This window comes from Gymnogyps californianus, chromosome 2, assembly GCF_018139145.2.
Source record: "Gymnogyps californianus isolate 813 chromosome 2, ASM1813914v2, whole genome shotgun sequence".
Classification (NCBI taxonomy): domain Eukaryota; kingdom Metazoa; phylum Chordata; class Aves; order Accipitriformes; family Cathartidae; genus Gymnogyps; species Gymnogyps californianus.
The window spans coordinates 14,139,595-14,152,562 of NC_059472.1; the positions used below are offsets into that span (position 1 = coordinate 14,139,595).

The 12,968-nt window shown below is 43.4% G+C and overlaps 2 protein-coding genes across 2 annotated transcripts in view; one reads left to right on the forward strand and one right to left on the reverse strand.

The window, feature by feature from the left end:
- MRPL13 (mitochondrial ribosomal protein L13) overlaps positions 1-1,316 on the forward strand; it is a 38,152-nt gene extending 36,836 nt beyond the window's left edge. Inside the window, exon 7 of the mRNA XM_050891676.1 lies at positions 1,089-1,316. Within this exon, the coding sequence (XP_050747633.1) occupies positions 1,089-1,113 (25 nt within the window). The 3' untranslated portion in view covers positions 1,114-1,316. The remainder of the gene's footprint in view (positions 1-1,088) is intronic.
- A 4,252-nt stretch (positions 1,317-5,568) lies between these two features.
- COL14A1 (collagen type XIV alpha 1 chain) overlaps positions 5,569-12,968 on the reverse strand; it is a 126,927-nt gene continuing 119,527 nt past the window's right edge. Inside the window, exons 46-49 of the mRNA XM_050915839.1 lie at positions 8,966-9,043; positions 7,853-8,008; positions 6,408-6,500; positions 5,569-6,314 (exon numbers count right to left, since the gene is read on the reverse strand). Of these exons, the coding sequence (XP_050771796.1) occupies positions 6,175-6,314; positions 6,408-6,500; positions 7,853-8,008; positions 8,966-9,043 (467 nt within the window). The 3' untranslated portion in view covers positions 5,569-6,174. The remainder of the gene's footprint in view (positions 6,315-6,407; positions 6,501-7,852; positions 8,009-8,965; positions 9,044-12,968) is intronic.

Sequence of the window (12,968 nt, forward strand, 5' to 3'; positions counted from 1 at the left end):
TGGTTTACTGTTGTGGATTGCAGCTTTTCCTGTATTCCAGACTGCTTTCATTCAGCTTCACAGCAAATCCACTGACCCTGTATCCCGTTACATGTTTACAAAACCTTTGTTTTTACATCTCTTGTTCAATTCTAGTGAGACACAATTCACATTACCTGTTTTGATTCATATATGAGAGAAGCAATCAGAAGAGTCAAGAATAAAGGGCAGCTGTATTTATAACAGGTTGTATTGTCGCAGGCAGTGTGTTTGTGTGGGGATGCAGTGTGCTGTGAAGAGCAGCCCGTTCATGCTGTGCACACACGGTGTGCATCCCAGGCACATTGGAGACCATCAGCCTGCACTGATCTTTTTTTTAGAAGCGACTGAGCAGAGCCCTAACTTCTCTCCAGGACCTGTTTGGGATGTAGACTTGCATCTAGCCTTCAAACTTAGCATTCTTCTACAAACCATGATCTAGTCTGAACCTTGTAGGTTCAGGGAGAATGTGGTTTCTACAGCCGGTGGATGTGTGGCAGGCAGAGTGAGTGACATATGCTTGAATAGGGAATTGCAGAGGATTACAAACAGCAGTCTGTTGTCTGAATGTGTTCCACATTTGTCATCCAAGCAGAAGGGATTGCAGAGCCTTTAAGATTCAAAGTAGGTTTTTCTTTAAGTCATCAGTTTTAATTATTCTGGTAGTGTTGTGGTGGACTATGCTGTTAACTTAAAACTTGTCATCTTATGCACAGATGATTTATTTCTTAGAAGTGGAGACAAATTAATACTAGTGTTTAAAGTCATTGTGAGACTGCATTCAGTTAAAGATGCTTTTTGTTTTGCTCAGGAAAGTAGGAGTGGCTTGTAAGAAACACTTTGACCAACTAGTCCTGATGTCTGTCAATTCTTAGAGGTCTTAGTAAGCTGCTTTGATTTGTTCTGCCTTTTTTACGTAATCCAGAAAATATTAGTATTCTTCAGCACAAAACCTTCAAGCACCAAAATAAGAAAATAAAAATAGATATGACTGTTATTGCATCCTTAAAGCAAAGCCACTGTAGTTCCCATACATGTCTTAAAGCGCCCTTTTTTTCCCCCCCCCCCAGACCTAAAGATTTTCGAAGGAAGTAGTAAAAGAAGAAGAAGTGCCATCAGGAATGTCTCTCCTCCTTGAAAAGGAATTCTTCTAACATGGAAGCATCTGTGCATCTCAGTCAACCCTTCTATACAGAATGTTTTTGACAGGTGTTAGCAAACTTTACTTGGAAAGATTATAAACATTGTTGTATTTGGAACAGCTAAAAATAGATATTATATTGTTAATACCACCTGTACTCTGTGTTGTATGATCTTGTAGTTGTTAATTACATTTGTTTTAATACTATTATTAAAGAATTGATGAGTATTTACGTCTTATGGAAACAGTACATTCATTACTGAAATGAAGTACCTCATTCTAAAAGTTGCAAAACTTGAATTCCATGCAGTAAGAGCAGTGAATAATTACGGTCCCAGAGCTCCCACGAATGGCACGCTGTCAGTAAATGGTCTGATTGGCTCTTCTGGTAAAACGGACGATCCACCCTTACACAGCTTGACGAGTGAGAGTGTGCCGGTCTAAGTTCAGAAAAAGGGAGTTGTTCATGTAGAACTCGTTCTCCCTTTGGGGGATGTAAAAAAACCAGTGGCTTGAGCTGGTGATTACTTCTGTAATAGCTTGTGCGGTTCTTCTGAAAGCCTCTTCTAGCATGGGGCATGTATATACCATATGAAATTAATGGTGAGATTTTGCTGAATGCATGTCTATGCAGGCCTGCAGTTTCCTTACCTTTTTAGGTGAATATACCCACTGACGTTACTGTGGTGGTGGTAAGCAAAATCAAACTTATTCCAGATTACTTTAGAAAAACACAAGTCTTCAGAGAAGGCAGTGCAGGCACCATATATACGTGCATGCATACTGTAGTCCTGTTAGAGATAAGAAAAATATTATTAAAAGATGCGTGTTGGAGGAATGAGGAGCTGGTGAGATTTGTGATGGTCATTTTTTATGTCCTGTGGGAGTTTCTCTCACAGTCTTTGGCAACCTTCTAGAAAGAGTTTTTCTGCACAACATGCTTGGCCTGTAGTTTAGCTTGTTCGTTATGACCGAGGAAGTATTTGGTCACTGACCATAATTTTTCATCCTGAAGCTTTGGCCATCTTTTGATATGGAATGCCATATGGTGTGCTTGGAACACCGAAAATGAAGCCAAGGGGGCATCTGTTTCTGCTTACAGAGGGCCTCTTTGCTACAGGGAGGAAGACTGCAGCATTTCACAGGGCCTGGAGTTTCTTGAATGCTGGAAGAGTAACGTTTCAGTTCCAGCAGAACTCATTACTGGAATACTGCAGGGCAGCAAGGACAGCGTGAATTTCAGAGGTGATACTGTCTGCTAGATTGCATCCAAACAGCAAACCATGTTGGTGGGACAGGTGCACCCCCAGGAGCTGCATAGTGAATGTAGGCAAGTAATAAACAGGATGAGAACTACTTTTTTTTTTTCTTTTTTTAAATAATCTTCCTGTTTTTCAGGCTCCTGTTAGTGTGCTGTGCACTTAAATCTCTAGGGTGCTGAATGACAACATCAAGGCTGACTCTTCTCTACTTTCTAGCTGCTGAATGGTATTAAATATATTCCTAATACTAGTCCATCTTGAGATGGAGATGTTACGTGGTTGTCAACAGGAGAGTTGATGTCCATAACGTTCTGTCTGCCTAAGAAAGTAGACAAGCAGAACACCACTCCATCTAGGCATAGCTTTGGAAGGTGGCATGCTTTGGACTCACAGTGCTGTTTACCAACTAAAACACCCATTTGGGGCTGCGCAGTGTATTCTCTTAACTGGCTCTTCCTCTGTAGGGATAGGTCTGCTGACAGCCCAACATAGGATAGATTTTGTTAAAGAGCTTATCGAAATAACAGACAGTAAAGGCAGATCATATGGAGAGACTCTTCCTTTTTTTCCCCTCTTAAGCCCAAATCTGATTTTGATTCAAGTCACAGGAACACGCCTTCCTTACTTAAAGAATGTATTAAAGAACGAAGCAGCAACATTTTTGTGATGAAAACCAAATGAGGAAACTGCACTTGTGTTGAATGATGCAAAATAAGTCTTAAAAATTATTTTGCTTCTGCAGATTACTTCCCTGAAGTTCATTATTGCTTTTTTGCCCAGGTAACCTTCAAGCCAAAGCTGTTGTAAATAAATGAAGCACCTGTTGTTTTCCGTATAGTAGAAGATGCTGATATGTTATCTGCCGAATTTTACAATGTTTGGTGAGGAAAATCTGTGTTTTCTATATCCATTTTATACAAGCATCATATAGGAAGAAAAACACGGTTTTATTTATAATCATATTTCATTATATGAAATAATGGTTTGGTATCAGGCATTTCTTTGGCACTCAGATGGGCTTATCCCAGGAAACGTTCCTACCCAGTGGATGTGCAGACCTCATTTCCAAGTCAGTAACCACATTTAGTTACCTAGCAAAAGTATTTTTAAAAGCAGTAGGTTAAAGTAAATGCTCTTTTTTGTGTAGGGACACAATACATATACTTTATGGGTAAGATCTGGGTGGCATCAGCTGTTCATCGTGTGCTAAATACTTCACAGTCAGCAACTTCAGTTTCTTAGGCAGTCTGGAAAAATACAAGACACTCCTGATTATTCAGAGACTGACTTCTGGAGAAAATGTTGACCGTATGCGTCTGTGTCTTACTTTTTTTGGCAAAAGTACAAATCCTGAATAATATTTTTATAACTTGGTAGTGCCCACCAGTTACTTTTTATTACCAAGGTATACCCAGCAAGTGAACAGATGACCAACGATACATGAAGCATTCTGGTTAGCAGGGTGCCAGTAAATGGCATTATAAATATAAAGTTAAAGCAAATTAACTAGTGCAATTAAAGTTTGTGCATTAGTACGTAAATTAAGTTATAAAATTGTAATGAGTATGCCTACTTTATTACCCCCAGGTAATCTCTTCATTTGTTTAATTCACTGCATGTACATCCCGTATGGCATGAGGGGAAGATGGTTGCGTTGGCAGCGGGTCGGGTGCATGTCCCACAGCCGGGGCCCCCACAGGCCGGCAGCACCCGGGTTCCCTGTGGCAGAAGGGTGCAGTGCTGCTGCCAGCTGCTCCCCCAGCCCGGGCGACTGGGCTCTGGTGCGGGAGCTGTTGGAGGGGCACAGCGTAGGTGACACCGACGGCGCAGCACAGGCACGCTCAGGGGTTTGGTCAGGCTGTTACCGTCCATTTCAAATATGGGGCAAATAACACCAGTGGCCTTATTTTGATGAGTTTGACTGTGCCTATGCTGTCTTCCCTGCATCCCTGGTTTTGCCCTACTGCTCTTCCTGGTCCCACAGGAACTTGAGATTTGGCTATAGTGTTGCTTGACGACCAGTCTAGGGTGCAGATTAATTAGGAACTGGAACGTGAGGCTCAAAGTCTTTCTGAGACACCACAGGCCGAATTGCTTGAACACTGATTTTCCATCAGTGACCTTCTCCGAGTCGCTTCCACAGGACCTACAATTTGGCACATCATGGGGGAGACTCTAGAAGGTGTCAGTACAACGTGTGGGTGGGAGCGTGCCAGCCGGGGAGGGGCAGAGAGGGAGTTCACTTCTCTCACCTTTCTCCAAGAAAGTGGTGGGAGTTACGGGTGAGAGAAATAATGGGAAAACAGAAACACAGCATGGAAAGGGATACAGCCGCCTAGCCAGAACTTGCCCTGGGATATACGCAGCTGTGGGTGTTAGTCACATGCACAAATGGTTTGTGTTACTAATGAGGTTGAATTCTAGGCCAGGTGATCATTTGAGCTTACATAGCAAAGCTGCCCCTTTGTCTTCTTCCTGGTGAGCTAAGAGAGCATCTGGCAGTGGCCAGAAGCACAAGCTGACAGGTCTTTCCTTACTGAGCACGAACAGACCAAACCCAGTCGGGGGCGAGTGGGAGCACAGTCCTGGGATCCACAGGCCATCCTCTCTCCGTGTCTTTATAGGGCTGGATTAAAAGTGCTCCAAATCTATGACTTCAGCTTAAATGTGTGAACATTTTTGAGCTGCTGCTTTAAATCCTGCTTTGATGCTCATTCTCCATAGTGCTGTTCAAAACTGTTTATTGAGTCACGTTGTAATTTACCTGGTTTGTTTTAACATCGTGAATTGCTTTGTGCTCCTCAAGCGGTTGGGTTGGGGGTTTTCCTTCCTCTCGTCAGTAGCTGATTCAAGTTGCCTTCGCGACTATACCTGCCAGTCTTTTGACTTTGGCATGTCAATATGCAAAATCTCACATCTATAGATGGTACAACCACCTCATCTCATAGTTACTCTCTCCACTTCTTCATACATAATTTTAAAAATAAAGCTAAATATTTTTTATACTAAGTGCCTATTTTAAGTGCCTTTAAAATAAAACTGTTGCCCAAAAGTGTTGAAAAAGGAAAATGTATTTTCTTCTCTTTACACTCTGTCCCCCAAATATGTATACAATTGTTCCAAGTTAAAAATCAATCAAATACAGGATTAACATATAAAAGCTTGCCACTTTTATTTGCGTACAAAACAGAAATGAAAGAGGTTCACAATAAATTATCAGTGTGCTCCCACGGAACATTCTTGTGTATTTATATAATGTGGGTTAAAAAAAAATACTCCATTAACATAAGACTGCTTTGCAAAAGGGTAATAAGCTGGGTTCAAGGAAACCTGATTATGCATTGTTCTCCGGTGAGTGTAGTCAGGTTACTCTGCTAGTAAAGCAATTCATCCAAAACCAACAGAACATACTCAACTGGAAAAACACGGATAACAAAACATTAACTTTTCTGAATGGTTCCACATACACCGACTAGCCAGATGCAGTTTTTTAGATACAGTTTGAATAGTGTGTGGAACAGTACTCCAGAGAAAGATCTACAAGTGACCTTTCATCATCATCTAGCACCAACCCACTAACATACTAAGTTTCTGGCATGCAAGATAATTACCATTATTTGTTGTGTCAACTGGTCATGTACATTTTTTTCTCCTTTAATATAAGAGCCTGTAAACATCTTCCGTGACAGGTGAGGCACCTGGACAAAAGGCCAAACGCAGGTGCACCTAAAACGTTTCCCTTTTTTAAGCAGTTCACTGAGAGGGTTTTTTTCCATTTGCCCTTTTGCGCCCTGGCGTCTTGACGCTCCTTTTGGCTATCTTCCTCGTGAAGCGACTAATTCCTGGGGATCTCAGTTCAACGGCTTCCATCTCTTCTCGAACGGGAGTAAACTCTGGTTGAGCAAGATGAGGTGATGGATAGGAGGACTGGGAGTATGGGGGTGGTAAGGGGTAGGACCCGTGAACTACGTACGGCTGCTGCTCACCATCATAAAGGTCCTCAGGGTCATAGATTTGGTAGGAGTTATGTGGCAACTGCACTACTGGGATGTCTTGATCAGTTGGCTCACCGTATCCACCTTAACCCACCACCACCAAGAGTATTCATACGGTTAACACAGGAGAAGGGGAGTAGAAAATTAAAGCACTCATTAGGAAATTGACATTTTATGAATAGATATATTTATATATAATGTGTGTGAGTATATATATAATCTTTAAATACATGTCTTTTATTCACATAAAGGAACAGTGAAAACATTTAACAAAATTAATAAGCTGGAGCAATTGGAAACCCACCAACAGACAGCCAAGTTAGTTGGAAACCACCACCAGAATTTGTCAAAGCTCCAGTTGTAATACTGTGCTTATTACACACTGCACAATCTGCCTGCTTTAGCTTATTCCAATTATGACCTAGAATACATGATTAACAGGCAAAAATGGGTCAGGCAATAATTTTTAGCAGTGCAAGGAAGCTAAGTGCAGGTACAGCAGCTAGTAAGTTCATTAGTGGTAGTCAATATCGTTGATGGAAAGCACAGAGCAAGTTCAGCATCCATCTCTGACCTTCAGCCAAATGAGACCTGAACCAGAATGAGCCTTTCACCTTCTGGATTGGTAGCCATTGTAAGGGATTGGGCCTTAAAACAGGAAATGAACAACGGGGAGGGGAAGTGAGGAGAAAAGGACAGGAAGAGACGACAACAAAAACGTTCAGGTAAGTCAAACATACAAATCAGCCCACAGGCAGATTAAACCGTAAACATCGAACAAATATGCCTTATGTGTAACATTTGTAGTAACTAGTGCTTTACTAATAAATTTCGATTTTAGGTTGGGCGACATAACTTTTGGTAATTGTGTTAACTTCCTCCCCTGGCCTCTCCGTGCTATAATGAGACGGGAAGGTAGGATACAGAGAAGATGTAGAAAGAATCATTTTCTCCAGATTGCTTCACTGGTTAATGACGGACACGTGCATCCCTGTGTCAGGTTACACTACTAGGGGTTTAGTAAGGGTCATGCTCTCATGCCATTCGGAGGCACACAGAAGGGGAAGTTGAGCAGCACGTTTGAAAAACTACAAACGTAAAAACTCTGCTGTCACGAACATGAGGAGGTGGGGGTTCAGCACACAGACCGTGGAGGTGGAGCAGGCTCATACAACTACACAAACACGTACAGGACAAAAACCCACTACGCGGGATCCGTTTTACAGGCCGGGATCAGATGGTGGACTTCCTTTGGTCACTACGCTGGGGTCACCTTCTCTTCGTGCTGCGCTCCCACAAAACACAGCAGCACTGGACACGCACGTTTTTAGGGAGCTACCACAAGGTTCACCAGTAGCCTCCATCTTACTTTGGCTGTTAGAAGATGCCACCCCCGCCTCTGCAAACGGCAGCCGCCCCGACTCCTGACTACTCACCTCCCATGCCGTAACCAGCGCAGGAGGATGGATCACAGTACCCCGGCGGGCCAGAAGGACCCTGTGAGCCTGGGGGTCCTGTGTGACCAGTGGGACCTCGCGGGCCTGGAGATCCTGGTGGTCCCGGGCTGCCAGTTCGACTTTCTCCTGGAGGTCCTGCGTAGAAGGGGGAGATGAAACATCTGAGAAGCGTCTTTCATAAAAGCAGGGAGTTGAAGCCGCCTTTCCAGGCCTGGAAAACATGGCACCGAGCGTGCCAGAAACACATCCAGGAGATAGCTTGAGCAGTGGAGCTAGGCATCCCGGCTCTGACTCCCCCTGGCAAGCTGAGGGAAAGGCTGCAGCCTTCCTCTGGCAGGGAAGACGAAGCAGCGGCCAGAGAGGAGACCCGTGCCCGTTGAGCCTCCTCTCTGGCCGCTGCTTCGTCTTCCTTGCCAGAGACAGCTCTTAGCCAGAAATTTATACTAGAGCAAATGTTCCACCAAGCGTCAGACGTTCGGCAAGGCAGTGTCATGGGGGGAGGAGAGCCCTGGATGCCTGCGGAGCTCTTGATTCCCCCGCTCCCTTTCAATACAGCTTCTGGGTAATGCTGTGCCTTGATACCAGTGCTCTAATGGCCAGAATATCCTAATGAAGTCAATGCAATTTTACACCTGTTTCCACAGGACCTGGATATCACCCTCGCTGCTTTTTCAGGAGCTAAATATAAATCCCTGTGATTAATGTGCTTAATTAATGTACATCTCTGTCAAGTCACAGTTAGGTATGACTTTGAGTCAATGAGAAAACAAATGCAATTAATCCAGATTAATTTTTTCCCCTTCCAGACCCCATCTCTGAAAAAAATAGTTAAAAGATTAAAACCAGAAGGTTTTGGAGAAGCAGTTTATCACAGGGAAAAGGAAAATACTTGTGTGACTGACGACACCATCACGTGGCACATCACAACATCATGTTACGTAGTAAGAACATTATGACAGTTAAGGTGCCTGAACTACTGAGGACTCTGCTGCTTAAGCCTTAGAAGCGGAGGATGGAGCCACGCAGGTCTCAGCTGCTTTGCACATGGGTCGGAGTGGTCTCATCCAGGTGCCTCAAATGTAACAACTTTACCTGTAGATCCTGGTGGGCCTCGGGGTCCTTGTGTTCCAACACCTGGATTGCCTTTTTCTCCTTTCTCGCCTGGTAAACCTAAGGAAATAGTGCTCATCAGAGTCACATTTTGAACAAAACTGTGTGCAGTGTTTATTATTTAACCAGGATTATAGTTCCATGTGTTACTTTTCATCTAAAAACAGATGGCAGAGAAGGAAGGAGGTAAAAATAAAGAATTATTTGGTTCTTTTTCCCTCCCTTCCCTGACAGTCTCTCAAGGGAAACATGGCATTCCTGGGGTCTTAAACATTCCTGCTGCCATGGTGGTTTCATCGAGGTGGTATGCAGAGGCATCGGCCAGTTTCCAGGCTGCACTTCCTGCTGGAAAGCTGCCTCTGGACTATACCAAGTACAACTATTGTAAGTCAGAAGAATCCTCAGAGCCTCACAAAGCTGTCTATAAATTACTGTGTGGCCCAGCAAAGTAAAATTTTTCATGCTACAGCCAATTTTCCTTCAACCATTCACCCACCAAACAGTGGTTCAGTGTAAGATGGTTCTACGCATACATGGAGAGAGTTACCGCGGGTTATTGCAGCGTCTTGCTAAAATGCAAGAATGGAGTTTCAGCACAGTCAAAATCTGTCCCCCCAAACAAAGCCCAATCTAAGAGCTTCCCAGTCATGAAACTCTGATGTTCCAATATGCACAGCCATTGAGTTGTGTTCCTGCACTTGCTCACGGCCCTAAATTTCTGTCGTTGGGTCTGATCCATGGAGATCACAGATCTAGTAATCCAGAGAAGGCACTACCTTCATCCAGCTTTCCATCTCCTTCTGCGCTACCACTATGGCATCCTATAAAAACACTTTCTATAGGCAGCAATCACAATAAGCGGTGTCGAACTAAAGTAAGTGTCAAAACTACAAATTCCAGACCCTGAGTTTCCACCGGTGACTTGGAAACTCTCATAAAGTCTGTGTTTGATTTGGATGGTTCAAAGACACCAAACGAGGCTGGTTTGTGGGACTTTCCCCCCATTTTCCAGACCTCCCAGCACCGGTAATTGCTCTTACTGCTTCACACCTTCCACACTTTCAGAGTCAAAGCCAATATAGAGCACCTTCATAAAAATAAAGTAGAAAGAAAACAGCTGCTACCCTTGATGGGGCAATATCTACAATTTCAACTGAGTGGCCTCCTTCCTTCCCTTCTGCTCAGGTAACTGTTACCTCTTAGGGGGAAACATCTGGAGGACACCGCATTTTTGCAAGGAGCCGTAGAAGATTTTTTTTTTTTCCCCCCTTCCTAAGCTAATTTCTGATGGAAGCAAATAAGTAAGAACAAACTCTAACTGTGGAAAAAATTGTAATTAAAACCCATCACTGACAAAGAATTGCTCACATCAAGTTTACAAAATAAGAGTCTGCTGAATTACAGGGGATTCGGTATCTGCTGAGGAGTTCTAGGTCTTCTACAGAACAGGAGGCTTCCAGGGCAATATATCATGTAGCCCAATCACGTGGAAAACACAGGCCACACCACTGCAATCAGTAACTCCATACTGAGCACGTCGTTTTTAACCAAAGCATGGTGAGCTCTTTGTCTTACCTCTCCAAGGCTTTTTGCCACTGTCCTGGCAAAGTTTAGGTATTTCCTGTTTCTCTTTTGTACCTTTTGTTTCCTTCAATTGCACAATTTTGGGGCTTTTTTGGTTGGTTTTTTTTTTTAATATCTTTTGGTGACCGATTATTTTCTCATAGAGAAATTATACAACCATAGCCACTTTTCACAACATTCCCATTAGGGGGTCTCCAAAGCTTTCCAAGTGTTTCTAGTAACACTGTATTTTACAGGAGAGACTTGGCCACCAAGAGAAGGAATACCATGGCCAAAATAAATTAGCAGAAAGTGGCAAAAGAGAGCAGGTGTGATAATCTGGATGATGTTTCTACCATTATTTTGCAAGTAGCAGGTATCTTCCTCTTGCTTCCAGAGATATTGGGCGAGACAGAGCAATGTCTTGTATGCCTCAACCCTGAATTTATGGATAACAGAATATTTATAGAATTACTACGAAAAGTGAAATCTTTGTGTTTGGTTGTCCTGACCGTTTAGTCATTTGATGACTACAATGCTGCATCAGTTTCTTCTGAGTCTAACATTACTCCCTATCTATGTCAGCACATGTTAGAAGTGTTACCAAATGTTCCTTTGACCAGTGTAGGAACACAAGTGTACCCCAGAATGTGCTCTGAGCTGGAGACTCTAACTCATGCCTCTAAAACATGTTGATTTGATTACCATAATTCTTCATTTCCTGAATCACCTGCCAAGCTTATTGGCAAATTCTTGCTCGTATCACGCTCAGTAGTCAGATTTTTATCGCATAAGCTTGTTATCCCATGACTGGCACTTCACACGGACTTCCAGGGATGCTTCATGGTGATATTCAAGGACCTGGAATTCTTGTGACCGTGGGCTGGGTTCTCCTTTGCTGGTTTAATACTTTCACCTGTGCTTACTATGACACTCAAGGCAAAGTGAGTACCTCCTCCACTGTTTAAAATCTTAGGTGAAATTCTCAAAACGATCTGTAACCACAAGTCTCAAAACCAACAGAGCTGCCACAAAGCTCGCTTTTCGAAGGGCATTTAGGCTTGGCAGCAGAATGAAGCCAAGTCTGATGCGCACAACTCAGGTAAGCACCGACGCTTGCTCCAGAGTACCTGACGAGAGCTAGGCGTTTAGGATAGGTTCCAGAAGCCAGAGTGCTAAGGTGGTCACAATTAAATAAAGAAGAAATGCTGAAGGGAGGCGTGCCATGAATGTACCCCTCTAGGAACAGCTCCCAGAGCTGACTCACCAGGGCACACATTTTACCTCTCTATCTACCTGTCTAGAGAAATAGGTAAACACATGCACACTGAAAGATTTAAATGATATCTGTGTCATGATCCCACTAGTTTTTATGAGCCCCAGTCTGGGTAAGAGGCCAGTAGGGTTTCAGGGGGCTGTGGTCAACAGGATTTCAGCGGTCTCCTCTCCCCTTCTCTAGTGCCCTTCCATTTCCCAGCATATTTGAGCCTCCTGGAGAAGTCCAGAGCTCATTCCACAGTGCAGACAGCAGCACAAAGTGGCTCTGCCATGCTGAGACCCATCCTCTCCTGTGCTGAGACCCATCCCACATGCAGGCTCTGCAGATGTTTAGATGATGGCATACAGCTGAAATCCAGAAATCTTGGATGTTCAAGTGTAGACAATCCTGATGATGTGGCTTGGATACATGACTGTATGTTCTCCCCTACTCAATGGTTCTGACTACTGCCTCAGGATGCATTAGGCCAAAAAGATTAAGAATGGCTCCCTAGCCTAACTGCTCAAAAGCTTATCAGGGAGAGGGAGGCCTTGTTTCAGACCTTATTACAAGATCTAATATCCAAACCACAGAGGAATATATTCATCAAACTGGACCACAAGACCTTCTCCCAGTGGTGGTAGTAGGTAGGACAGGAATGCAGCTTCAAACTTCCTGAAATTATGCTCTAACCATTTAGCCACTGGAGAAAAGCTGGAGAGGAACTAGCACCGCCATCTTTTCTATCAAGCCTCCTTCACATCTAATCTTCCTACTTTCCATCTTGCATGTACACCACAGCTTTCTCTTACAACTGAATTAGTTCCTGCCAGCCTTTTGCAGGTCGATAATGAGCAATCTCTGGCCAAAATCCAAGATTACTAAAAGCAATGTGACCAGGCTGATGAAGGTGTAGCCTTGAGCTAATACAACCTTGTTGCTAAGGAAGGGCTCAGCAGCGTGTTCATACAGCCACCTTGGTGATCTCAGAACAACAGCAGAGCAAATTGGTGTCTGCCTGCTTTGTACTAACATACTGCAGTACACCTACCTTACCTCATGGTTGTATGAGGTACTTATTGGTCTTGTACAGACTGTTTTAGACTTTCAGATTATAAAGTGTCCAAAAGGTAAATTTCAGGAATTTTAGATTGATAGCCTTTG